The sequence below is a fragment of the Carettochelys insculpta genome, chromosome 9, assembly GCF_033958435.1.
Source record: "Carettochelys insculpta isolate YL-2023 chromosome 9, ASM3395843v1, whole genome shotgun sequence".
Classification (NCBI taxonomy): Eukaryota; Metazoa; Chordata; order Testudines; family Carettochelyidae; genus Carettochelys; species Carettochelys insculpta.
The window spans coordinates 17,224,054-17,250,154 of record NC_134145.1 but is presented as its reverse complement, the minus strand read 5'-3'; the positions used below and the strand labels follow the sequence as shown (position 1 = coordinate 17,250,154).

Here is a 26,101-nt window from a genome sequence, read left to right as displayed (position 1 = left end):
TGCCAGTCAAGATGTGCCTTAATGATAGCATGTTTAATCCATAAAATGAGAATAACAACACTTCCCCTTTCTAAAGCATGCTGAGATCTTTAGATGAAGAACTGCCAAGCAAGTACAGAGAGTATCAGATCACCCATGTGCAACATTACAAGTCTATTATTTGTCATTTGTATTACAGAAACACCAGTGGAAAGGATTAGGACCCACAATGCTAGGGGCTGTGCAACAAATAAAGACAGCCCTATCACTTAAAGACGCAAAGAGATAAAAGAAAGGCGGGGGACAGAATGGAGCTAACAAAAAGAAAGAAATGCAGAAAAACAGACCTCTGGGTTGGTCTCTTGACCAAGTCAAAATTTAAAAATGCAAGACGGTCACAGCACAGTGAGATCATATCTACTCCCAAAAGGTATCTCAGGTTTCCTTCAAATTTCTGTGAGGTAGCCAAGTTAGTCTGCATCTGCAAAAACAACAAGAAGTCCTGTGGCACCTTAGAGACTAACAGATATTTGGGAGCATAAGCTTTCGTGGGCATGTTGCATCTGACGAATGGGGTCTTTGCCCACGAAAGCTTATGCTCCAAAATATCTGTTAGTCTACAAGGTACCACAGGACTTCTTGTTGTCTTCAAATTTCTATTATCTGAACTCAGCTTTGAAAATGCACCCACATGTCAGTGTGGGAAACTACCCAGCTTTCTAAAGACCCAGTGATTTGGGCATTAATCTATGATGAGCTAGCTGGATACTTTAGACTGCCTGTGTGACCTTGGCTAAATCACTTGGCCTCTGTGTGCATCATTTCACTATCTGTAAAATGGAGATACTCACACCTTCCTACCTTGATGGGTTGGTGTGAGGCTCAATATGGTAAAATCCTTGTAAAGCACTCCATATGAAAAGTGTTGTTATACTCATCCATAAGAAGTGGTTTTTTTGTAGAACAAAAGGTGGTAGACCTCAAACCCCAAACTGCCCGCTCTGCTATGAAGCCCAACTCCCCGGGTGGCTTAACCATTACCCCAGTGGGCCCCAAGCCGCTCCCTGGGTGTCTTAACTACCCTTCAGCGGGACCCATGCCACCCCCTGCTGGCTTAACTGCCCCCTGACAGGGCCTGAGCTACCACCAGGATTCACACACCCCTGGCTATCCCAGCCCCCTTCCCTGCTCTCAATGACTATCCTCCCCCTCCCCCAGTGCCAGGAACCCCCAGAGCCCCAGGCAACCCCAGAACCCCTCCCACTTCTAAAATAATGCCCTCCCTCAGAACCAGACACCTCCAGTGCCCCCATCCCAGCCCTTAATCAATGCCCTCCCTCAGAACCAGACACCTCCAGCCCCCTTCCACTTCTAAATCAATACCTTTCCTCAGAAGCAGGCACCCCCAGAGCACCTCCCATCTCTAAATCAATGCCATCCCCCAGAAACAGGCATACCCAGCCTACCCAGCTGAATGCCCTCCCCATTCCCCAGAGCCAGGTACCTCAGGCTTCTCCACTTCTCTCAACCGAATGCCAGTGAAGTACTGACCTGGTGCCAGAGGAGCTGCTCCAGATAGAGGTGCACCGTGCTGTGCTGGGCCTCTGGAACCACGCCAGGGCAGCAAGAGCCACAGAAGCCACACTGGGACTGGAGGAACAGCACAACTCCTAGCTGAAGCCACGCATGCGTGGAGCAGGGAAAGGGGCGCTCCACATGTGTGGGTCTAATGAACATTTTGCCACCCCCCACTGCCTCATTCTCCAGCACACGTGGTGAACAGGGAGCACAGCCCAGCCACCTTCCAAAGTGGCAGCAGCACCAGGAAAAATGGTACTGGTGGCTTTCAGGCAGAAAAAAAGCTCTGTCTGCAAGAGATCAATGTTGTTTGGTTTGCTCACTGCTATGCAATGTACTGAATTCATGCCTAAGGAGCTTAGAGCATCAATGAGCAACCTTGACTAGTGAGTGGACTGCATCCTCCTTCATTTCAGTGGATCACAAGATTTGGTCATGACCAAGACAGCTCCCTGGACAGGGTAGTTTGCTAACCATGCTTGCCTGATTTGAGTCTGTGGGGTGTGCTGATTGAACTGTAGCAGCATTTTGATTGGATATAGAGAGAGTGCACAGCTCTCACAATCAATGTTTAGTGCAATCAGCATGCACCTCACTTTCCGTGTCCTTGCTCTACACCTGTGTCACTTTAGCAATACCAGAAGGAAAACGACACGGATGGAAACCAGCACAATCTGGCAGCCCTGCATGTGGGCAACTGCAAGCACAACCAAAGGGGTAGCTGTGTTAAGTCTGTAACCACAAAAATTAAGGCTACCATATAAAAAAAGAGGACACCCCTGAGAGGTATATCACATTAATACGATGTGAATTGGTAGATACTGATACAGATGTCCTCCCTCTCAGGGGTGTCCTCTTTTTTGAAGGTTCAAATATGGTAGCTCTCATAAAAATGAGCCCCTTGGCATCTTAAAGACTAACAGATTTTTTTGGGCACAGGCTTTCGCAAACAAAACCCCACTTTGCCAGATGCATTTTGTTTTTGTAAACATGTCTTGTCTGCCACAGGTACAACCTCAATGGGCCGCAGATTGTCCGCCAGTGGTTTACAGCCTAGCAGAGAGACAACGCCAGGCCTGCAGTGCACGGCACACACAGATTGATAGAACAAGAAGTCCTGTGGCACTTTATGGACTAACATATTTTGGAGCAAAAAGCAGTCAAGTAGCACTTTAAAGACTAGCAAAATAGTTTATTAGGTGAGCTTTGGAGCATGAGCTTTCGTGGGCAAAAACCTGCTTCCAGCGCCAGGCAGGATGGGAACGCAGAGCCAGAGCTGGGCCCCCTTTCGGGGTCTTAATACTGGTTCTATGGTGCCTTGCAAGCCGTCTGACCCCCACTTCCTGCCTGCGGACGTGCTTACAAATTTCCTACCTAGAACCCCGCAAAGCGGTAGCTGTTCACTTTCTAGCCGGATGCACGGCTCGGTTTTGCAGATACAAATGTCTGTGCACATGGCTCGAGCGGCGTGGGCGGGTCTTTGCCCACGAAATTATGCTCCAAAATATCTGTTAGTCTATGAGGTATCACAGGACTTCTTGTTGTTTTTGCAGCTACAGACTAACACAGGTACCCCAATACACACAGCTAGAGCCATGCGCAGAGACAACATTTGTATCCGCAAAACCGAGCCGTGCATGCGGCTAGAAAGCGAGTAGCCGCCACTTTGCGGGGTTCTGGGTAGGAAATCTGTAAGCATGTCCACAAGCAGGAGCGGGGAGTCGGCCGGCTTGCAGAGCGCCACAGAACCAGTCTTAAGCCCAACTCCGGCTCTGCATTCCCACCCTGCCTGGCGGTGGGATTCAGGGTCCACCACGGCTGCGTGACCGCCTTCCCCTGGGAACAGCCCGAGCGTAGCCATCGGCCGCAGAGGGACGGCCGCTCCCTGCCGCCTCGAAGGATCCCTGCCTACCCCCGGGCTGCCTGCAAAGCGCTCGGTCTCCCCTGCCCTTCAGCGGCGCTAAGGAGCCCGGCCCTGCGCCCCGCCCCCCCGTGCAGTGCGGACCCGCTCAGTCACTCCCCCGGGGACCAGACGCGGTCCGGCCCAGCCTAAAGCGGGACAATAACTCCTCCGCCAGCCCCGGCTCTCCCCACCCCGCCGTGACCGCATATCGGCTAAGAGCGGCTCCGCCTCCCCGTGGCCTGGATTGTCAGCGTGGAAGCCGGGCCGGGAAATCCCAGCTGCGTGTCTCTCCGGAGCATTACGGCTCCCGTTCCCGGCGCCTGGTTCTGCTCCAGGCTGAGCGGCGGCGGCGGCGGCGGCAGCGGCAGCAGCGAGGGACGCGAGAGCTGCGCGGCGCTCCCAGCCCCCGCGGCCGCGGCCATGGCCGAGCGCCGCGCATTCGCCCAGAAGATCAGCAGGTAAGCGGCGGCGGCGGGCGCCCCATTGCAGCGCCCGGCGGGCACTGAGCGCCGGGCTGGGCCGGTGGCGGCGGCAGGGGCCTAGCTGGGGCGGGAGATACCCGGCTGACCCCTCCTCCCGCGCCGGCTCCGGAGCCCGCCCCGCTCGGGGCGGGCAGTTTTGCTTTGCCCCCGCGTTGCATTTGGTCCGGGCCTGGCCCCGATCCCGCGCGGGGGGAGTGAACAACCGCACCGCGCTCGGGTGCATTGTGCCGCGAGGGGGGCGGGGCGGGGCGGCTTGTTTCCGCGCGTGGGATGCTGGAGAGACCCGGGGAGCGCCGCGCGCTTTCCCTGGGGCCGGCTGACAGGTTTGTCGAGGCCCCCGGCGGGCTGTGTCGCTGCACGGGGCGGTCCCGGCAGCCAGGACGCTCCTGTTGCTATTTCTTCCGGAGATCCTGATCCCCCCAGCAGGGGAGAGGCGGCTGCGCCGTTAGCCGGGGCCGTCTCCAGCTAAACAACAAAAGCAGCTGCGGGCTCGCTGGGGCGAGGGTGTGTTTCCTCATTCGGCCACCAGAGTGGGCGAGGGGTGGGGGATCCCCCTCGGCTAAGCGCCAGCTCCAGTTGTGTATCCAATGGGTGTACACGGTGTCCCCTCCACTGAGGGAGTAAATGGTTAAACGCAGGTTGGGCCGGCCTTGCTGAGAGCCTTCTGCCTGTGCCTTTCTCCTGGGCTTTTGTACCAGGTGGCTCTGGAGGCTTGAGAAGCTAGAGCTGGGCCAGGTGTGCTGTCTGGATGTAGGGGTAGGATGCTGAGGTTGTCCTAAGCATTAACTGTTACTCAGACCTTGTAACACAGAATTTAGAACTACCACCAGCATATGATTCTTCTTCTCTTGGCCTAATCCAGGGGTGACCAACCCCTGGCGCTCGAGCCACATGTGGCTCTTTGAGCGACTAAATGTGGCTCCTGCTCAGTGCCATCTGCCACTCTGCACATGCGCCCCAGTACTTGATGGGAGAAACGCGTGGTGGCAGGGACAACGGCTCCAGTGAGTTGCTGGCATCACATCCGAGCAGGGGACTGGCGGTGCCTGGTTCTGGGGGAGGTCACTGAGTTAGAGAGGAGAGGCTGGGGGTGCCTGGCTCTGCGGGGCTGGGAGGGCATTCAGCCACATGCTCTATATTTTTATATATTTATATATAGGTAGGTTAAAATAAAGATATAACATGCAGTTGTTTGCACTCTATCCTTATGTGTCTTAGTCCCTAAGTGTTTGGCTTCCCTGGGCTAGTCTGTGTCACACACATTAATTTTGTAGTGGAAGGTGCCTGGGCCTGGAACCCCATGGCCTTCTAGCACCCTGCTCAGCGCGCACACCATGGGAGAGTTACTTAACTTCTGCATCAGTTCCTTCTTCTTCTATGTAAAAGGGGGTGCACAGCTAGATAAACAAGCTACTTTGTGCACCCAGAGACCTGTGCTAACTCTAAACTTTACATAACATGTGTAATATGAAATGCCTTTTTTTTAACAGAACAGAATTTAAAAGAATTCCAGTAGCAAATTTCTACAGCTTTTTTAAAATTTCCACTTACACACACCTGTGCTCCAAGTGTGGACTGATGCAGTGCTGTTTTCGAGAGCCTGATAACTGACTGGTTAAGAGTCTCTTTCCTTTCCAGGCAGCACAGTGACATTAGCTTGCCTTGTCAGTTTCACGGCTGCTATTCAGAAGGCCCTGGACAGCCTGGAACTGAATGTCACTTTCTGGTTTTCAGTGGGAAGGCTGCAGAGGCATTTGCTTAAGTGATTCATGGGAGATTTTGGGGGAGGGGACAGCTCTGTCCTTTGCTCTGGGGTTACAAGGGAGAATGCAGCTTTATGCTCTTTCCTTGTCAGGGAATATGCGGGAGAGAGGAGGGGCTTTGGGTTTATCAGTGTTTGCTTGTCAGAGGTTGAGGTGAAAATGTTTGTCCCAAGAATTTCACCATATCTCTGCCTGGTGTGGTGGAAGCTGGATTTGCCATCAACACACTTCCTGGTTCTAACTTGCAGTCCTGGATACAGTGACTGGTGTCCTAGGAAGGTTAGGAGAAGTAAGAATTTGTGAATTCTGCTGCTCCATTGATGAGTCTACACAAGAGTTTGCCACTCTCCCGTTGTGACATCTCTGTCATGTTCCAGTTGAGTAGTTTTAAAGTTTCCCAACCACTGCTGTAGATATTAACATTACCATATAGGAAGAAGAAAAAGTTGGTATAGTGCCATTTTTGTGTACCCTGCAGCATGGTTTCCTATAAGCTGTACACTTGTGCAGCCACTTGGGAGTGATTCAAATGCTGCCCAGCTGATTAGCTGGGTTTTGTTTTTGCTGGTGATGCAAGCCCAATAGCTAATCAAGGTGTTACACAAAATGTTTCTATTGGTGCTGTAAAACCCACAGCTAGGTTTTGTTTCCACAGGTGGTGCACATTTAAACATGCCTTGATGCACACAAAATTTATTCTGCACATGGATGGAAAAGATTATAGAGAGCATTGCTTGTAGTGCAAGCTAGAGTTAGATGTTGCATTTAAAAAAACCCAGTGACACAATCTGCAGATCCAGATGTTTCCCTTCTGTAACTTGCAGAGAAGTCATGAAATACATGATTTACTCTATCTGCAAGTTTTACCTGAACGTGGGCAGGTTACCCATACTACACTGCACTGATAGTTTCTTGGAGCAAAACTAATATTAATGGATATGAATAGATAAGCTCTATGTCCAGTTATTGTGGTGGAGCAGCATTTAGAAATTCTGAAGCAAATAACATTTTATTTTACTTGGACTAATACAGAAATTGCTCCTCGGTACATTGCTACTGTGGAGTCCTAGAGTCTGAACTCTGGCCACAATCAAACTGTTTGCCCTTGTACGTCCCTAGAGCTTTTCCCTTTGTCGATCAGAAGCCTTCTTCTGTTTTAATATTCATGCCATTGTTTTAAGTAGAATGTCCCTGTCACATTTTCACACATTGACATCCTAATTGCCATACTCACAGAGCCAGTCACACCGATCCAAGTTTGGACTGTGGCGGGTACGTTTTTATAGCTCTCACAAACTGGGTAAAAATAAAGCAGAAAACTGTTTGCAAGATTGACTGCTGGAGTGTGTACAGGATTCAAGATTGGGTTTCAGAGTAATTTTGGGAAGAATGTGCTGAGCAAGGAAGTGTACAGACTAAGTTATTACTTTTTCTGAAATACTATCCATGAAATTTATGCTTTCTAGTCATCATAGCACTGATGCATTGATTATTATTTTCCCGAGCCAGTGTGGTCTACCTCAGAAGTGGATGCAGAGTAGTAAGCTTACCAGTGGTATACATTTATCGCTCTTAGATTATTTTACTATGAGCAACAGCAGCCATTTCTAGCTTGTTGCAGCAGTTTCATAATACTTCTAAGTATCTCTACAATAAAGTGTCATTCTTACCAATGCAGTGCAACATTCTCTTACTGGAAGTGTTCCCATTGATGCAAAGTTGATGTCGTCCTGTTGGCTATGTGAGTACTATTTCTCCCACACCCTACCTACAAAGACCTCACTCTTGAGTTGACTTTCATGCCTGATGTGGGTGAGTTAATGCCTGAGGCCTGATCTGCATTTGAAGTGGCACCGGTATATGTAGGTCAGTTAGGCATGTGATTTTAAAAAAGAAACAGGTACAGTTATGTTAGTATAAATTCTGTTGTGGATGCAGTATGCTGATATAAAGGTATGTCTATACCAGTTTAGTTACTTGCCTTCACATAAGGGAATAGCTATTTTGGTATAAAACATCAGCAACAGCAGCAACCATGGACTCAGTGCCCGTTGGTGTCTGATGCCTCCCTTACTATTTCCCTCCATCTGTCCCTGTCCGGTGCCGAGCAGCTTAGTTTCTGTAGGCTAATTCCACACCAATCTGCTATATCATCTACCCATTCTCTGTGGGGTCTGCCTCTCCTATTCAAACCGTTCACTATGCTGAATACCAAGGTCTTGATTATTTGTTTGCCGTTCATTCTGCAAATGTGCCCAAATAGCTGTAACTTGTGTTGTATAACCTTCTGCAGTGGGGTCTCTTTCAGCTGTATCTTCCTATGTAATTCCTCTTTGGTGACCTTCTGCATCTATCCTGTTCTCAGGATCTTTCTATAACAACTCCCCTCAAATGCTAATAGTCTTCTCTTCGAATCTTCTGTTATCATCCATGTCTCGCATCCGTACAGCATGCTGCTGACTACACGTGTTTTCCAGATGCTCAGCTTCATTCCTAAGCTAATTGCTTTGCTTTTCCGGATCTTATCCATCACCTTCAAACTTGCCCTTGCTTTTGCTATTCTAGTCCCTATTTCTTTCTTACAGTCTAGATCATACGGTATGTTGTTCCCCAGATATGTGAACTTCTCTATGGTCTCTAGTTCAATCCCATCTACGATGATCTTTCTTTCTATTTCCTTATCTCCAAATGCCATAGTTTTTGTTTTATTGATGTTCGTAGTCAGTCCATACGGCTTCCCTTCCCCAGTAAAGCGACACAACTTTGTAGTGGAGGCAAGGCCTTAGTACAGAGCTTCTCAAGCACATTATTCGTGGAGGGACATGAAAAGCTCAAAGCATGAAGCAACCTTCAGGGGCTTATTATTCCATCTACTAATTTGGAGACCATGATTTTGGTATCATGTTGAGCTAGTTATCTTCACTGATACTACACTTTCGTCCATCTGTTACATTCAGGGCCAGTGTTTCATTTATATTGAAGCTTGCTTCGCAGGTCAGGCAATATAAAGGTGCCTCGAAGTGAGTAAATTTACATTTACCCCAACTTAATACCCCCCTATACTGCCAGGATGGCATGTGAGTCTTTAGCCACCAGTCTTCAGTCTCCGTAGGTCCGGCAAATTAAGGGTTGTTTTTAGCCCAAATAATTAACATTCAGAAATGGCCTGATCCCGCATCCCTTGAAACCAATATGAAAGCCCTTACTGGCTTTAGTGGGCCCAAGACTAGCCTCCGAATACATGAGCATGGCAATGGCTTCATCACATTATATTGCTGTACAGCGATTATCACAAATGCAGAAGAGGCTTGGATGTAAGGTAGCTCTAGTGATAACTTCAGCAGTTCTTCTCCCCCCATCCTCAGCCCATCCAGTCCCTAAAACAATACTGTAAGTGTTGGGACTTCCCTTTTGCATCCATTTAACCTTTGCTTTTTAAAGGCAGTTGAGTGTACAACAGTCTAGAGAGAGTTCAGAAAAAAGACTTACAGGTCAATGGAATAAGCAATAGGAAAACAGTTCATCATTAAAGGTGGACCTCAAGACAAAAGTCAGACCTTACTGTGATTCCTTCCTTCTGCTTTAAGAGAGTTCGGTATTGGAAATAAATTCTTTCTTGGTAAGATCATTGGGGGGAACCTTTTACAAAAATGCAGCTTGGTGCGTTTCTCCCCACTGCAGTTCAGGGATGAAGAGTGAGACAGTTGTTTGCCTTTGTTGAATATGTCAGTTGGCTTTACTATGCTGGTAATATTAGAACAAGCTCATTTTCCTATCATGCTAACCAAGGCTGTGTCTAGACTGCAAGGAAAAGTTGGCAAAAGATAAGCAAATTGCATGTTGCAGTTCACATATCATTTGCTGATAGCTCTGTCAGGAGAGGCTTTTCTGACATTTGGCCTGTCTACATGGGGCCAAATGTGGGAAGAAAACCCTCTGTTGAGACATCCCTTCTTCCTCATGGAACAAGGTGTACAGGGATGTTGATAGAATGCTCCAACTGGCAGATCTGCTGTCTGGACACGCTCCCTGTCAGCAAAAGCCTGCAGTCTAGACATAGCCTAATATAAAAACCTCTGTTTGGTACCAATTTAATCAGTACACACTCCTATTGCACAGCAGCTGGAACTTGTCTGCACTGGGGGATTTTTGTTCAGATTCTTACCAGTACCAGTTGTATTCAGGAAATTATTCCCAGAGCAGACAAACTCAAGAAGATCAGTACACACACTTCAGGTCTGGGAATGAAACATCATTATACACTGGTGCTCAAAGTCATGCTACAAATAATCCAACCGAGAAATTAGCCATGCTCAAAAACCTGTTAAAAACAGACATTGAACTGCTGAAAGAGAAGCATCTTGACTGTTACAGATCTGAAAATGCACTTTACTGAAAGGCTGTCTTTCTAAAGTGAAATACTGGAGACAAGCAGAGAATCACCAAGTAGAGGTTTAAGGATCATAAACAAGATGAACAAAGATCTGGGAATCCAGAAAGAGTAACAATCTTGATGGACGTGAGAAACAGACTTTTTTTTTTATCCCACTGTTCAGATGTGGAGAACTATGGGAAAGATACTTCCTCAAATGACTTAACAAAATACTCGTCTTAAAATACGAGTAAAACTGAGCATGTTTTATGGAGAAGTGAAAGATGATGTATGGGCTTCATAATATTAACAGCCTGTTTCTAGTTTAGAAGTGAGTAAAACCAGCAAATAGACATGTGATTAGAAACTCACTGTTAACCCTGTCCAGAACAGATATTCAGTTTACTTTGGTAAAGTGTGTGTTCTGGTCATGCCAGATAACATCACAAATGGATAGAATAGACAGCAAGACTCTGTATCCTCTTTTCCCACCTTCCTTTTCTACTGTGAAAAGAGAGGCTCTGCAGGTGAGTTAACTTCAATATCATTGTTCAGATCCTCTGTAGTTGCTAAGGTCCTGATATTTGCTGTGTAAAAATTCCACACAGTCAGGAAAAAAATCTGAGGAGGGAAGATGGAGATAATATTTACTGATTCTTCATCTGTAAAATGCAATCGAGTTTTGGTTTCACTTGCAGGTCACTTTTTACTTAGTGATACAGTAAACTCAGATTGGGCAGCCCCGGGACCGTGAGGTTGCCAGATATTCAAATATTCTGGATAATAGAGAGGTGTACCTACCAATGCATAACGCTAAAGAAACACAATATTAGATATTAAAAAAACAAATACAAATCTATGCAGAGTACTTTATTTACCAACGACAGTAGTATTGTACAATGTAAACTTATACTGTGTTTGCTGTATTTATTTGTATTTGCTTTCAATATACTGTACTTAAGGAAAATGTAACTAAAATTTACTTATGATTAAAATGCCAGCAAATTATTTGAGAGTTCTGGATGATAGAATGCCTGATATGAAAGAGTTTACTGTAAAAAACCTTACTTTTGTTTTTCTTTAAAAATCGGCTTGTAGGGGATTTTTCACTTTGGGCGTCTTCTGTGTCTTTGTGATATCACATGTGTAAAATAGTTGCCAAGTGAAGAATAAGGTCAGAAAGAGTAATAATAGGAAAAAAAGTGTACTTTAAGCATAGTCAGTCATGTGATTGTGTCATATGACAAAGTTGTGAAATACTTGTCGAAGAATTCCAGACAAACTAAACTGATGTTAGCATCAGATGATTACAGCAGACCTAGTTCTTGATTTGTCATTCTAGTTAAAAGCTCTAATATTGTTTGGCATTTTACTCTATACCACCACAAACTAGAGTCGTGGTATCAGGGATTTATCAGGAAAGTTTTATCTGATTGGCTTGGGAGAATTATAGTCTTTATAGGCTAGTGCAGGGGTCTACAATCAAAATAGTGAGAAGAGTCATTTTTTCACATTCAGTTAGGAAATCAGTACTTCAGTGGCCTCAATGCACATGAATACGAGATTGTTCTTTAATAAATAACATCAAACTGTACTTTTTGTAACTCCCGCTTTAAGTACAGCGCACACACAGTGATTTGTACCGGTTAGAAAGTTTGTTACTTTCACCCCTGGATTGGAGAGCAAATGAGGACAAGGAAAGCGCTGCACCTGGGGATAGGCTCTTAAGCAGGGAGGAGCAATGTTTGCATCAACTCTCTATGCCCCTCCTCCACCCCCCATCTCCAGGCTTTACCCACCTCAGCCCCAAATCGGCCCCCCTATGCCCAAGCTTTACCCTTTGTTCCACAAATCACCCCCACATCCCCAGGCTTAACCCCTCTCAGAGGGCCAGCCGGGAGAACTGTTGCCCCCTGCCCTAGAGATTTGGGGGATAAGGATCAGAAACCCCCATTGCATGAGCTCCATTCCAGCCTCCTGGGGGTGTTAGCACTAGGAGCCTTACCACAGGAGAGCTCCCAGCTGGCCTGCGCCGGGGCAGCCGCACCCTCAGGCACCGGTAGTGCTGAGCTGTCCTGGGAGGGGGCGTGGGCCTGACCAGGGTTGCTGCACGTACCAGCTGCCAGCAGAACAGAGGCACTGACTGCCCTGGGGACACCATGTGAGCAGCTGCGGGCACTGTCCTGGAGGTGGTGACCTGGCGGGTCCCAGCCGCGCTGTACAAGGCGTGCAGCAAGCCCCGCTAGGGCCCCTGGCGCTTACAGCCTGCTCCCAGACGGAAAGGAGCCAGTGCTGTGCTGCCACAAGGTCTGTGCATCCTGAGCAATGCTGCTGGCTGTGCCAGCCTCCTGGCTGGTGCTGACGGGAGCAGCAGGGCTTGGCTCGCATGATGGTCACACTCTTCGAAGCTGCTCCCTGCCCTGCCCCAGCCACTCATGCGGGAGCATCCCCTATTGGCAGCAGCAGCCACGCACCCCGCTGGCAGCTCCACGGATGTGGCCTGAAGGGGCTGGGCTTGGAGGACCAGCGTGGCACGGCATAGCTCAGCCCCCTGCACCCCAGGGAGAGACTCGGGCCGCTGGCTACGATGTGCTGGGGATGGAGCCGCGAGGGGGAGGAGCAGCAGAGAAAGGAAGCCACAGGGAGGGGGGAAGAGTGGGCATGGCTGGGTGCAGTGTCAGGCCTGGAGCAGCAGGTGGGAAGTTTGGGGTGGGCGGGGTTCAGATTTTAACCCAGCCTGGCTCCACCCCAGGACCCGTCTATCACTGCTTCCTCAGCAAGGGCTGCCCCTCCTCCTCCTCCGCCTGGCTGGGCGGCAGCAGGGCTCAGACCCTCAAAGCGCTCGGAGCTGCAACTGACTCCTTAAAGAGCCTCAGGTTGCCAACCCCTGGCCTAGTAGGTACAGCATATGTTGTGTTCCTTTACCATTTTGTATTCCTGCCGAGGCTTCAGTTTGCGTATGTCTGCACTATGCAGCTCTTAGCAGCACAGCTATTTCGATACAGTCGTGTTGGTAACAGTCAGGCGGTGTAAACACTGTTGGCACTTTTGGGGACAAAAATCTTTCACCTTTCTACAAGCCCTGTTTGCTTTGGTGGGAGGAAGGCAGCTCCTGCCCCCAGAGCACCCTTTATTTACACTATCACTTGCCCTGGCAAAGCTCTTGTTGCCGGGATGAGGGGAATCATCTGTGAATGACAAAAGCTTTGTTGCTCAATTGCCAATATAGACAAAACCTATACTGGTAATTGAGCAACAACGCTTTTGTCAGTCACAGGTGCTTAATACCATTCCTCGTGGATGGAGGGGTGGGGCCTGTGGTGAATATGGAAAGAGGACAACCAAAAGTATCAAAGAGTAAGCCATGCTAGTCTATACACTATCAAAACAAAAAGCAGTCAAGTAGCACTTTAAAGACTAGCAAAATAGTTTATTAGGTGAGCTTTCGTGGGACATACCCACTTCTTCAGACCATAGCCGGACCAGAACAGACTCAATATTTAAGACACAGAGAACCAAAAACAGTAAGCAAGGAGGACAAATCAGAAAAAGATAATCAAGGTGAGCAAATCAGAGGGGGGGGGGGGGAGATCAAGAATTAGATTGAGTTAAGTATGCAGACGAGCCCCTATAGTGACAGATATGGTCTGAAGAAGTGGGTCTGTCCCACAAAAGCTCACCTAATAAACTATTTTGCTAGTCTTTTTAAAGTGCTACTTGACTGAAACCAAAAGTATGTGATCTTTGAATTCCTACTGGACATCACTGGCTCACAGAACTGGAAGGGACCTCAGGAGGTCGAGTCCAGTCCCCTGCCCTCTTAGCAGGACCTAGCACCATCCCTTTTTAAAAAAAAAAACCAAAAAAAAAAACTTATTTGCCCCAGATCTCCAAATGGCCCTCTTAACATTGAACTTAGAATCCTGGGTTTAAGCAGGCAATGCTCAAACCACTGAGCTATCCCTCCTGCTGTCAAAGCTAAGGCTGCTCATGGGCCTGGAAGTTTTTTGTTGGCGAAAGAGTGTTTTACAGTGCCCAACGTTTAGTGACACGGTGTTGACACAGTTGTGACACTAAAATTTGTGTAGAGTAGGCAAAGCCTTTGTCTTGTCACTTTTCTTTGTTGCGAGAGGAGCATTCCAGGTTGTTGGGCAGAAGAACTTAGCTAGATCCTTGTATGGATTGTTGGAAGACTAGAATGATAATAGAAAGCACAAGTGGTATTCATGCATCTTTATTCACTAGTCTTGGATCTTGGTATAGTTTGAAAGAATAGTCAGTGCCCCTTTGTGTTTTAATATGTTTAATCTCTTCTCTCACCTTCTATGCAGGCCTGTACTGCACTGAATTATCTAGCCAAGACCTTGTCAGCACTGATTGTATCCACTGCTGTACAAGTTGAACCTCTGTAGTCCGGCACACTCTCGTCTGGCAACGTCTGTAATCCAGCATGATTTTAGTTGAGTCCTGGCTCTCAGTGTTCTGTGTTGTTATTTAGCTGTAATTTACCTCTAAATGTCTTCTCAAAGCTCAGTAAGCAGTGGAAGTGTTGGTAATGTGGTAGACAGTATTGACCTCCCATGGTCCGACAAATTGTCTTGCTCAGCAGCAGTCAGGTCCAAAGCGTGCCGGACTAGAGAGGTTCTACCTGTAGTTGCACCCGAGCAACCCCTCAGAGTAGCCAGATAACATGCTATTGTAGCATAGCTGGCCCCTGCTTGAAACCGGAACAGGTTGCCTTTTTGCCCTCGTATACTGCAAAAATTCCCAAACACCCCAGTCCCTGTCATGCAGGTGCTGAACCCACAAAGATAAGTGAACCAAGCACTTCTTTGAAATAGAATGGGACATTTGTTACTTGATGAATTAAAGTTTAAAGAAGCCACCCTGCAAGCAGAGTAATAGCATTTAGTAACATATCTAGATATCAACTGTGGCTTCACAGGTGAAGATAAATTTGTTCCTCTGGCGAAACTTTCCATCTAGCAGCAATATGTAGATCTGTAAATCTGGGGAATATTCCCTTCTCCCTCTCCCGTTGCATTCCAAGTCCTAGATAACTGTAGCCTCTAGGCTCTCATACCAGTCATGCATTGAAGTTTGTGTTACCTGAGGAATTCCACAAAACATGCAACAACTAAGGGGCAAGCTTTAAAGCCAGGATCATCTGCAACATGAGTATAGCTTTAGAGCCTCTTGTTAGCTACAGATGTACAAAGTTTTCCATATCTCAGACTCGTTTTAGTACATTCCAGACTTTTCTGTTAACAGCCCAGTAGATAGAGGAAACACAAGGAAGAGAGATCCTTATGGCAGAGAATAAGCTGTCTGTCAGTACCCAGCAGGAACTGGCTCTTCTGGAAGTGAAAACAAAACCTGCTATGGTAAAGTTAAATATGAAGCAAATGACTTCTTGCATAAGACCAGTTTTCTGTAGTCCAGGTTACTTTAAAGGTAAAATAGTGCTTCCTCTAGATACTCCTAACCCCATTCTCTAGGCTGAGGAAACATCTGCTCTCCACACTAGGCCTGGTTGTTCTAGCCTCTTCCGTTTTACACATTTCCTCTCTCCTTGTCATCAAGGGCTTCCCCCTGTTGTCAGCCCCATTGCCCTACCCCATTGCTGACTTCCAGGGCAATCCCAACAATGAGAGCGTGTTTTCAAGTCCCTGCTCAGAAAGGCTTTGACCTGCTTTCCAGCAGATGGAGTCTGAACAGCCCATATGGTGGTTGGTACCTAAGAGTTAAGTCTGAGGTAATTGAGTGGGCCATGACTCTTTTGATTTATGCCACAGAGCCAGCTGGTGTTTGAAAACAATGTTGTAAGGTGTATGGAGGCTGATTTGAGGCTGGGTGTTGCCTTCCCTAAAGGGGACGGGTCCTGCGGAGATGTGTGTGTGTGAGAGAGAGAGAGAGTGTCCCATCTGCCTTTCAGTGGTGTGCAGGGATCAATACTCTGGACAACCTAGGACTTGACCCCAGATTGCTTTTAGGGACATTCCTTTGTCAACCACAAAACAACAAGAAGTCTTGTGGCACCTTATAGATTAACTATTTTGGAGCATAAGCTTTCATGGGCAAAGACCTGCTTCATCAGATGCATGAGTGGGGGGTGGTTTCAGAGGGGTATTTAAAGAGTGGGTCCCAGTAAAAGGGAGGGCCAGAGTGTTTTTCTGAATGTTGCCTTTGCTTCTGTTCATAAATAAAGCTGTCTTCTGTTTTAATGGTAGCCTGTGCTAGGAGGAGGGGATGCTTGCCTGGGAATATAAAAAAAGCCAAAGGTGTGCATCATACAGTTGTGCATCATACAGTTGATTCACTTTGCAGGCCGTAAGTTACACACACCCTGCCCCAGAGGGAAGTAGTGGCAATGATGGGATTCACCTCTAGCAGAAAGCATGTGGCTGTATAACCCAACATTTGTTACATGTCATTTTCTGTGCCTGAGCCACAGAGGAGGTGAGCCTCTTCTAGCCTCCAGCTAGAGAGCCATCACAGTAGCAGTTTTTCTGCCCTTACCTGAGATTCCCACCGGCGTGAGAGAAATATCTTCAAATGCTGGCCAGTGCTCAGCCAGTGCATTTTCTTGGTGTGTCTCCTCAGCTGTCCCAGCCCATTTCCTAGGTTGCACAGGCATTCTGGGGAGAGAGGGAATTGGAGTTTGGAGAGGAAGTCTTTGCGAGTCTGCAATCATTGAGGTGAAAGAGAAATCATGGCACATACACAGGGCTCAAGAAGGAGAGAGTGAGCACATAGAAGAGCAGGTTTGTAATTGAGATCTAAACCATCGTGGGACACCGAGACTGCTGTGGACCGTTTTTCTGCAGAGGAAAGTGGAAGGAGCTCGCCGGGGATAAGTTCAGCCACTTGTATGCCATGTCCCATTTTGTTGTGGCTGGAAATGCACCACATATGAGGAAAATGTTTGCATTTAAGTTAAGAGTCTTGAGGGATTTTTGCCCAGCAGTAGATTTTGTAAGTACTGGGGAGTCTGGTAAACACGTTCTGCCCTCACTGGTCGGTGCTGTCTTACAGCTGAACAGCCTACCTGGTGTGCAGAAGTGAAATGATTCCTCTCTTTTTTTCAGAACCATGGCAGCTGAAGTCAGGAAGCAGATCTCGGGGCAGTATGGTGGATCTCCCCAGCTTCTCAAAAATCTTAACATTGGAGGCAGTGTCTCCCATCATACAACTGTAAGTACTGCTTTTTGTTCAACATACATTATAATTATATATTATTATTTTCCATAGCAAAGATGCATGTTATTTTGACTGCAGAAAAATAATCAGTTATATAAGTGATAACAATTTAATTTACTGACAGTGAAAAACATCTAAATAAATAATTTACTACTGATTAGATTAGGCATCTCTTCTTCGGCTTGCTGGCTTCTCTGAATCCCTTCTTAGGCACCTAATTCTCCCCATATAGTGCTTGGGGAGCCTGGTTGCCTCATTCGGTGTTGTGAATGCCACCTGTTATGTTGCGAAGCTCATCCGAATTCTCCCTTGTGAATCTAGCCCAGAGAGATTCTTCTGAGACTTGGGGCCAGATTCTTTCCCCAAATTCCGTCCATTTTGCATAACTCAGACTCTGATCCTAACATACAGATGAGAATTCCATAGTGTAAGGGAGCTCTCAGCAGTCATAAAGCACCATAGCCAGCTTCTGTGCGAGCTCATCTCAGCACTGCAGTACAGAGAGCAGGAAGGGACTGGGAGAGAGAATTAGGCTGGCCTTCCTTTAGATCAGTACTCTGAATTGATCTGCACTGGTGAACACTTATGACCATATGAGCTCGTCCAAAGGTATGTGCATGTGGATCCCTTTGCAAAAACATGACCATTGTTTGTCCCATTAAGATTTCAGTCTTGCAATCAGTTCCACATGCATGCAAGTTCCTGCCCACACAGCTTAGTGCAGGGACAGGGACTTAGAATGTTGGAGTCTTGTCTTGGCAGGGGTGACATCCAGCTTAAGGAAGTGATTAGTGTCATGCTGGGAATACTTCTGAAATGTTACTTTTCAACAGTTTTATTCAAAACTCCTCCTTTATCATTCCCATTTCCTGCTGTCATTGTAATATGTTCTTCTGCTTCACGTGGAGCTGGTGCAGCACTATGATTGCTGACAAATGTGGAGGGCTGTACCCATAGTTGCCTTGCTGTCTCTTTGTGTCAGTGATGTTTTCTATGCAGGTGCAAAGGGGCTATTGAGCTAGTTCTCTGCTAACACAATGAAACTATGGAGGTATTCCAAGGTGGAGGCAGAAGGGAGAGGGTTGATGACTGAGGTTTGGCTGGGTGTTCCTGTACTGCTGCAAGCCCATGGTGGAAAGACATGACGGGTTGGATTAGTCATAACCCAGCCAGATCTGTAGGCTCTGTCTTGTAATCCAGGAGTAGGTATGTACGATCTCTTCCAAGCACCCATCTTGGATACTGCTCAGCTGGCCATACCAACTTGGGTGTGATTTCTTCTTCTCTGTCATCTATCTTCTGTTTGTTCTGTGTCCTCTGATTTTATTTCTTCTGTAAGATTTGCCCATCATGCTGGCATCAAAAACCATCAGAATGGGATAAGGACCTTAGAGTCATGTTGCCTTAGCAGTGTGTTGCTGTATGGACCACCCATGCGCCCATCCCTACCAATATTAATGAATGCAGGAACGGGGAATCGGTGGACATATGAAACAGGATCTTGATAATATCAGAAAATAGCACACTGCTTGAAAGCTCAGTATTTCATATCAGATTTCACTTCACAATGGTTGATGTGATTAGCCATGAGCTTGTCATGTTAAACTCTGCACTGAGCCTAGATGCTACTCAGAAGATCAACTACAAGTGGTAGCTAGTGGGCATGTTGACAGGATGGGCCTGGGCAAGCAAAGAATCTTTTCCAATGTATAGCTAATATGGTTGAGATGTGGTTGTAAAGAATTTGGGGTCAAGTGCTGGTCTTTGGGCATGCATGAGAGGTTCTCAATGAAGTCAAAGAAGTCCTGACTCCAGAGATAGAATTCTGACAAGTGTGATACCTCAGACTTGCTTAAAAGATCTACGCATGACATTGGACAATAAATTCCTTTAGGAAGATTGGTCTCTAATATCCATACCCTTAGTTGCATCTCTAATTCAGAAATAGCTTTTTTCTGAGAAAGGTTTGAGTTTGTGTGTTCTGTAAAATAAAATGTAAGACCCTGATCCTGCTCAGCAGATCTCTGCAGGCACAGTGGTCTGCATATATACAAAAGCTTTCAAGACTAGGGCTTATGTTGCTATTTTATGCTATATTTCATCCTGTTTGGGTACATTTGATAGTGTGATTGCTTGAGTACATATTCTGACTTCTTGTTTACTCTATTGTTGACTAATCACCTGAGAGAAAAGGTGGAAGGGGAAAGGTGGAAAAGGTCTAGTGGAAAATGAAATAGGTCTGAGTTCATTTATTGACTCTAGTTTTGTCTAGGTATGAAAAAGTTAATGAATTCTTCTACATTTTCTTACCCAAAAAGTGTCTTTAATCTTTTGCTGTAGGCTGCTGTGGTGTTCAGCAGGGTTAATGAAAAGGACTGATGAAGGCTCTTGCTGGCCTTGTCCACACTATAACCTTTTTTCTTACTATTTCCCTTTGATACATGTCTCCAATGGGATCTCTAATGTAGACATCCAGCCACTGCATAGTAATCACTTATAATAGCAGGGTTAGTGCCAAGACGCTCCAACTGTCATGGGGACCCTTCTTTACTAGATGTTGTACATGCACCTCATGAGAGGGCATCCTTGCCCCAAGAGCTTATGTTTGAAAGAGACAAAAGGTGGAGGGGAAAACAAATTCACAGAACAGCTCACTCTTTGGACCTGAAGACACCCCACATCTCTCCACCCCCAAACCGGTTTCCTAGCCACTAGAAAATTCTGTCTCAGTGTGGTAACTAAAACATTGGTAGCAGGTCTACGCTAGTGTTTGCACTACTGAGTCTGCAGGAGTTTTTCATGCTTGCACAGACAGAGAGTGCAAGGTTAAAGACATCCTGCTCAGTTGTATTTGACATTGGCTACAGTCTGAATAGGGTCATGCCACTGACCTCTCTTAGCAGTTTCCTCCTTAGCAGTGGCTGTGGGTAATTATCCTAAAAGTCTCATGATGCACAATCGTTAGCTGCATCTGACGAAGCGGGTCTTTGCCCACAAAAGCTTATGCTCCAATAAATCTGTTAGTCTATAAGGTGCCACAGGATTTCTCGTCAATGTTGTGGATACAGACTAACATGGCCACTCCTCTGATAATTAGTCCATAGTTGATGTTTTCTGTAGAATAGTATGCCTTTGTGAAGGAGTTGGTAACACAGAAGTCACTCAGCACTTTGCAGAGTCACACCTGTAGTTTCTCCTTGACTGAAGCATGGCGTGGCATTTGTGTGTTTTCTAACATAGTGATTGAGGAGGGGATTCAAGGCAACAGTCTGTTGAAATGTAACTAGTCTTTTTCTTGAGTTTGGAGAGATCCTTGTGATGTGTGAGCCACAGAAAAAATACTAACTACACAATTGTTTGTATTTTTCTACAGGTTGAACCTCTCTTGTCCAGCACCCTTGAGACTTGACCAGTGCTGGACAAGAGAATTTGCCAGACAGTGGGAGGTCAATATTTTCTAGCACACTACCAACACTTCCATTGCTTACTTGACTTTTAGAAGACATTTAGGGGTAAATTACAGCTAAATAACATCATAGAACGCTGAGAGCCAAGACTGGTGGCTGTAAACAAATTTTATTGGACCATGGGAAACTTTGCCACACCCATGATAATTGGTCATCTGGCTAACTGAAATGATTCTGGATTATGGAGTTTGCCAGAAAAGAGAGTTCCAGATTAGAGAGGTTCAACCTGTACTTGTAGAAGCTAGGGAGAAATACACTAACTCTGTTAAGGTAACAGTACAGGAGTCTATGATCTACTGCTTTCCTCTTTGTCCCAGATTAAATGTGATACTTTCTGGTTGTGCTTTGTGGAACTCACAAATTTATCTCCTGGTCATTCAGACAATTCCCCATGTGACTAACTTTACCCATTTAATAATAATATTGACTTCAGTGGTCCTAATCACAGTACATACGTCTTGCAGGCAGAGGGCCTTACATTTGAAAATTGTCACACTCCGCCCCAACTATCAATTTATCTTTAAGAAATTGACACTAAGCTCTCAGCAAGTTGGAATCAAGGCTGCCTGGGATGAAGATGTGTGCAAAAGGAGGACTTTGCTCCAGCACCTCTGTTTAAAAGCGCCTCTAGCACCAGTGGCCTGAGGGTTGGCCAGATCAGACTTGGTTGCCATGACGGCCCTATATGCCAGGTTCCAGAGCCACTCACTGAAATTTGTCTTAGTGACCCTTACGTCATGATGGAATTTATGCATTTTTAGTAACGCTCAACAGACTTCCGGGGGTGCATTTGGATCCTGTCATTGGGAGATGAATTAACAGCCCTTTGGAGAGATTAGTGGATTGTCTGTCCTTTCCAGCCATTGTACTAAGGGAACATTGTTGGGAACCAGTTCTGAAAGGTCTTGAATGCCACTCTCTGCTCCTGCTACTCCGTGGCTTTCAGCCCCTCTGAAGAAATGCTTAGGAGGAATTCTCAGGACTGGGCCCAGTGAGAATTGAAGTTGTTGTGCCTTGCATCGTTGTGATGTTGTACAGTTTATTCCTGGAGTTCTTGTCTATCTGTGACTAACCACTTTCTTTTCCATCATTAAATTTTTACTTTTTCTTTTCAACAATTAGTGGTGTTTTCCACTTATTTTAAAGGAATGTAACTAGCACATTCCTGATCATGTCAAATGTAATTTTAGTTGGTTGAGATTGGATTGTTAGGTAGGAGTCTTGGGTTAATTCTGATTATTGTGTAGGAAACACAGGGATTTTTTCTTTCTCTGAATCTTGTTTAGACTGATTTGTTATGTAATACCTTGCAGTTATGCTTGTTTAGGTGGTAAGAGCAGAGCCACTCATTGAGGCTGAGGATCAGGTATGCATTGTTTGTTATTTTTCTTTGGCTGACATGTTCGTTATTGTTTTTTACTGAGAACAAACCATGCCTTCAAAAGCAAACCATGCCCTGGAAAATAACCAGTAAATATAAATATTTCTCTTTGTCTCTTAACGTCTAGCTTACTTATCTGTTTCTCTCTTGGTTTTTTTTTGGCAAGGGTTTTGAAAGCTTATGCTATTTAATGATACTTACCTTGTTAAAATCAGAATAGATAGTTATGCAGTCACTGGTGTGTGAATTCCTTAAAACATTCAGTTGATGTGTATGTTTAAATGTGCATTTTTCTATGCATTATAAATCAGGAAATTGACAGCATAATAAGCTTGTGTGAAAACTTGGATATGCAAAAATTTCATAGCAAAAGCATTTTGAGGGGCCAAAATGTGTTCTACAGTGCCTTAGAATGGTTATATTTTGATTAGGGTTGGAATTAAATAGCCTTGTTTTTAAATATGTATTTTCATTTAAGAAAAGTATCTTTTTATAGGCTCTGCAAAATATGTTGTCATTCAGCTGGTTTTGCAGAAGCAAAACACTGTCCCACAAGTAAAACTGCCTGTTATGTTGGCATGCAAAGATTTTATTGCAAGAGTGGGTTGTATGTAAGCAGGCTGTTTGGACCCGGGGTAAGTCACTGGCCTTGGAGTAAGGAGTCCTGGGTTCAGTTCCTACTGTGATTTTTGACCTTAACATGTCTGTTCTCCGTGCTTCAGATTCTCTCCTTAAAATGAGGTTAATGATACTTCCTCCCTTTGAAAAGTACTTTCAGATCTATGAGGATGTGCCAGCTGGAGCCTTTCCATAGATGTATTAGGCATTGAGATCATTCTCTTATGTATGCAGAGCTATGAAGATGCAATCATCACATATTCTAGTTATACAAAAGAACCCATGTTAATTTTAGCTTTATTCAGAAAATGAGGAGGAAGATATTTGCCAAGGAATGGAAAACACTGGTAGGGAAAACTGTGTGATACCCCTCACCCCACATTTCCCCTGCCCTGCGGGGTAGAAGTGGGTGTTTTAAGGTATTGAGTGTGAAGAAATGTTATCTCCTCAAAAACTAAAAATATATACTCCAGAGGAAAAAGATATATAGTAATCCCTTGATTTAATGGACCTCAGCTTAATGGACTTTGGAAATAATGGACGCTGTCTGCCAGGGCCCCTCCCACAAATAAATGCTGGTAACTCGCTGGAGCCGCTGAGACTGGAGGAGTTGCAGACTCCGCTTCTCCCCATTAGTCCGTTAAATTGAGGGTTTACTGTAGTAGGAACCAGATCTTTGTGTCTCTCAATGACGATTCAAGGATGTCCCATTGTTTTAGTCACTTGAAGATCTTTGCCTTGCCTTAGGGCAATGGTGTCCAATAGGAATTCAAAGATCACCACACTTGTGGTTGTTATCTTTCCATATTTGCCCCATTATGTTATGCAAAACTTTATAGAGCCAGGCACTCCCAGCCCCACCCTCTTGCCCAGAGCCAGACACTCCCAGCTCCTCACCCCTGCTCTAACTGCATGCCCTCCCCCAGAGCCAGACACCCCAGCCCTTCCCCCTCTTTCTGATTCAATGCTGACATCTTATAGTGCCCATCTGTAAAAAGGGAAATAAGAATAACCCAGGAAACTACAGGCCAGTCAGTTTAACTGCAGTGCCAGGAAAGATAATGGAGCAGGTAATGAAAGAAATCATCTGCAAGCACTTGGAAGGTGGTTAGGTAATAGGAAACATCCAGCATGGGTTTGTAAAGAATAAATCTTGTCAAACTAATCTGATAGCTTTCTTTGATGGGATAATGAGCCTTGTGGATAGGGGAGAAGCGGTACATGTGGTCTACCTAGACTTTAGTAAAGCATTTGATACGGTCTCTCATGATATTCTTATAAAAAAAACCAGGCAAATACAATTTAGATGAGGCTACTATAAGGTGGGTGCATAACTGGCTGGATAACCATATCCAGAGAGTAGTTCTTAATGGTTCTCAATCCTGCTGGAAAAGTATGAAAAGTGGGATTCTGAAGGGGTCTGTGTTAGGACCAGTTCTGTTCAATGTCTTCGTCAATGATTTAGATATTAGCATAGAAAGTATGCTTATTAAGTTTGCAGATGATACCAAGTTGGAAGGGGTTGTGACTACTGTGGAGGATAGGGTCGTAATTCAAAATGATCTGGATAAATTGGAGAAATGGTCTGAGGTAAACAGGATGAAGTTTAATAAGGACAAATGCAAAGTGCTCCACTTGGGAAGGAACAATTGGTTTCACACATACAGAATGGGGAGAGACTGTCTAGGAGTGACTACAGCAGAAAGGGATCTAGGGATTATAGTGGACCACAAGCTAAATATGAGTCAACGGTGTGGTGCTGTTGCAAAAAAAACAAACATGATTCTGGGATGCATTAACAGGTGTGTTGTGAATAAGACACGAGAAGTCATTCTTCCGCTCTACTCTGCACTGGTTAGGCCTCAGCTGAAGTATTGTGTCCAGTTCTGGGCACCTCACTTCAAAAAAGGTGTGGAGAAACTAGAGAGGGTCCAGAAAAGAGCAACAAGAATGGTTAAAGGTCTAGAGAATGTGACCAATGGAAAAAGGTTGAAAGAATTGGGCTTGTTTAGTTTGGAAAAGAGAAGATTGAGGGGAGACATGATAGCGGTTTTCAGGTATCTAAAAGGGAGTCATAAGGAGGAAGGAGAAAACTTGTTCTTCTTGGCCTCTGAGAACAGAAGAGGCAACAGGCTTAAACTGCAGCAAGGGAGGTTTAGGTTGGAAATTAGGAAAAACTTCCTAACTGTCAGGGCGCTCAAACAGTAGAATAAATTGCCAAGGGAGGTTGTGGAATCTCCATCGCTGGAGATATTTAAGAACAGGTTAGATAGACATCTATCAGGGATGGTTTAGATAGTACTTGGTTCTGCCATTGGGGCAGGGGGCTGGACTCGATGGCCTCTCGAGGTCCCTTCCAGTCCTAGTGTTCTATGATTCTATGATCTTGCCAGAGCTGTTGCTGGGGCTGCCACCACCATGCACTTCTCTCACCAAGCGGTGGGCTGCATGCATGGAGCTGCTGGGCGGCACTCCATGCACGCGGCTCTCAGGAGGAGCTGCATTTAAAGGCTCAAAGAGCTGTGGGTTGGCCACCCCCCATATTTGTCACAACACAGCGTCAGGTGGCGAATGTATTGAACCACCCCTGCCTTAGGGGACACCAGGACTAAAGACAAGCAAGATAATCCCGATTATTAACTATTTTATTAAAACTAAAATTATTTAAAATAAAGCTAAATAGAACACAAAGAATAAACAATAGTTACTTCAGTGGTAGAGTATGTATAGGGGATGTTGGGGGCTCACCGAAGAATGTGAACCCATAGTTTGTGGGAGTCCTCTCTGGTAATGACATTCTTCTGTAGGTAAATGAAACCCAAAGTGCATTATTTCCCAAACTGGAAATGAGTCCTGGGCTACGTCTACACTATCCCCTTCCTTTTGGAAGGGGCATGGTAATGAGCAAGTTGGAAAGATGCTAATGAGGCACTGTCATGAATATGCAGTGCCTCATTAGCATAATGGTGGCCGTGCGTGATTTGAAAGCGCCACTGTGTAGACGGGGGCCTTTCAAGAGGAGCACCTGGACGTCAAAAGCCCCTTCTTCCTAAAACCAAATAGGAAGAAGGGGCTTTCGAAGTCTGGGGGTTCTTTCAAAAGGCCCCTGTCTACACAGGTGGCACGCGATTTGAAGGTGGCGCTTTTAAATTGCGTGCAGCCACCATTATGCTAAAGAGGCACTGCATAGTCATAGGAGTGCCTCATTAGCATATTCCCAACTCTCTTATTACCATGCCCCTTCCAAAAGGAAGGGGCTCGTGTAGATGTAGCCCTGTATTACTATATCAGAGGGAACCAAAGCAGCATGTAGCTGGTCGAAGGAATTTCATTTAAATTGGATATTTTGAAGGGTTGA

At 45.7% G+C, this 26,101-nt stretch overlaps 1 protein-coding gene across 10 annotated transcripts in view; it reads left to right on the top strand.

Moving 5' to 3' along the window:
* Nucleotides 1-3,784: 3,784 nt before the first annotated feature.
* The window catches only part of DOCK7 (dedicator of cytokinesis 7), a 149,410-nt gene continuing 127,093 nt past the window's right edge, over nucleotides 3,785-26,101 (top strand). For all 10 annotated transcript variants that reach the window (XR_012646518.1, XM_075002183.1, XM_075002185.1 and 7 more), the window contains exons 1-2: nucleotides 3,785-3,918; nucleotides 17,166-17,271. Coding sequence is in view for 9 of the 10 variants with exons in the window: in XM_075002183.1 (XP_074858284.1) it covers nucleotides 3,881-3,918; nucleotides 17,166-17,271 (144 nt within the window). In the remaining variant the exon portion in view is untranslated. The remainder of the gene's footprint in view (nucleotides 3,919-17,165; nucleotides 17,272-26,101) is intronic.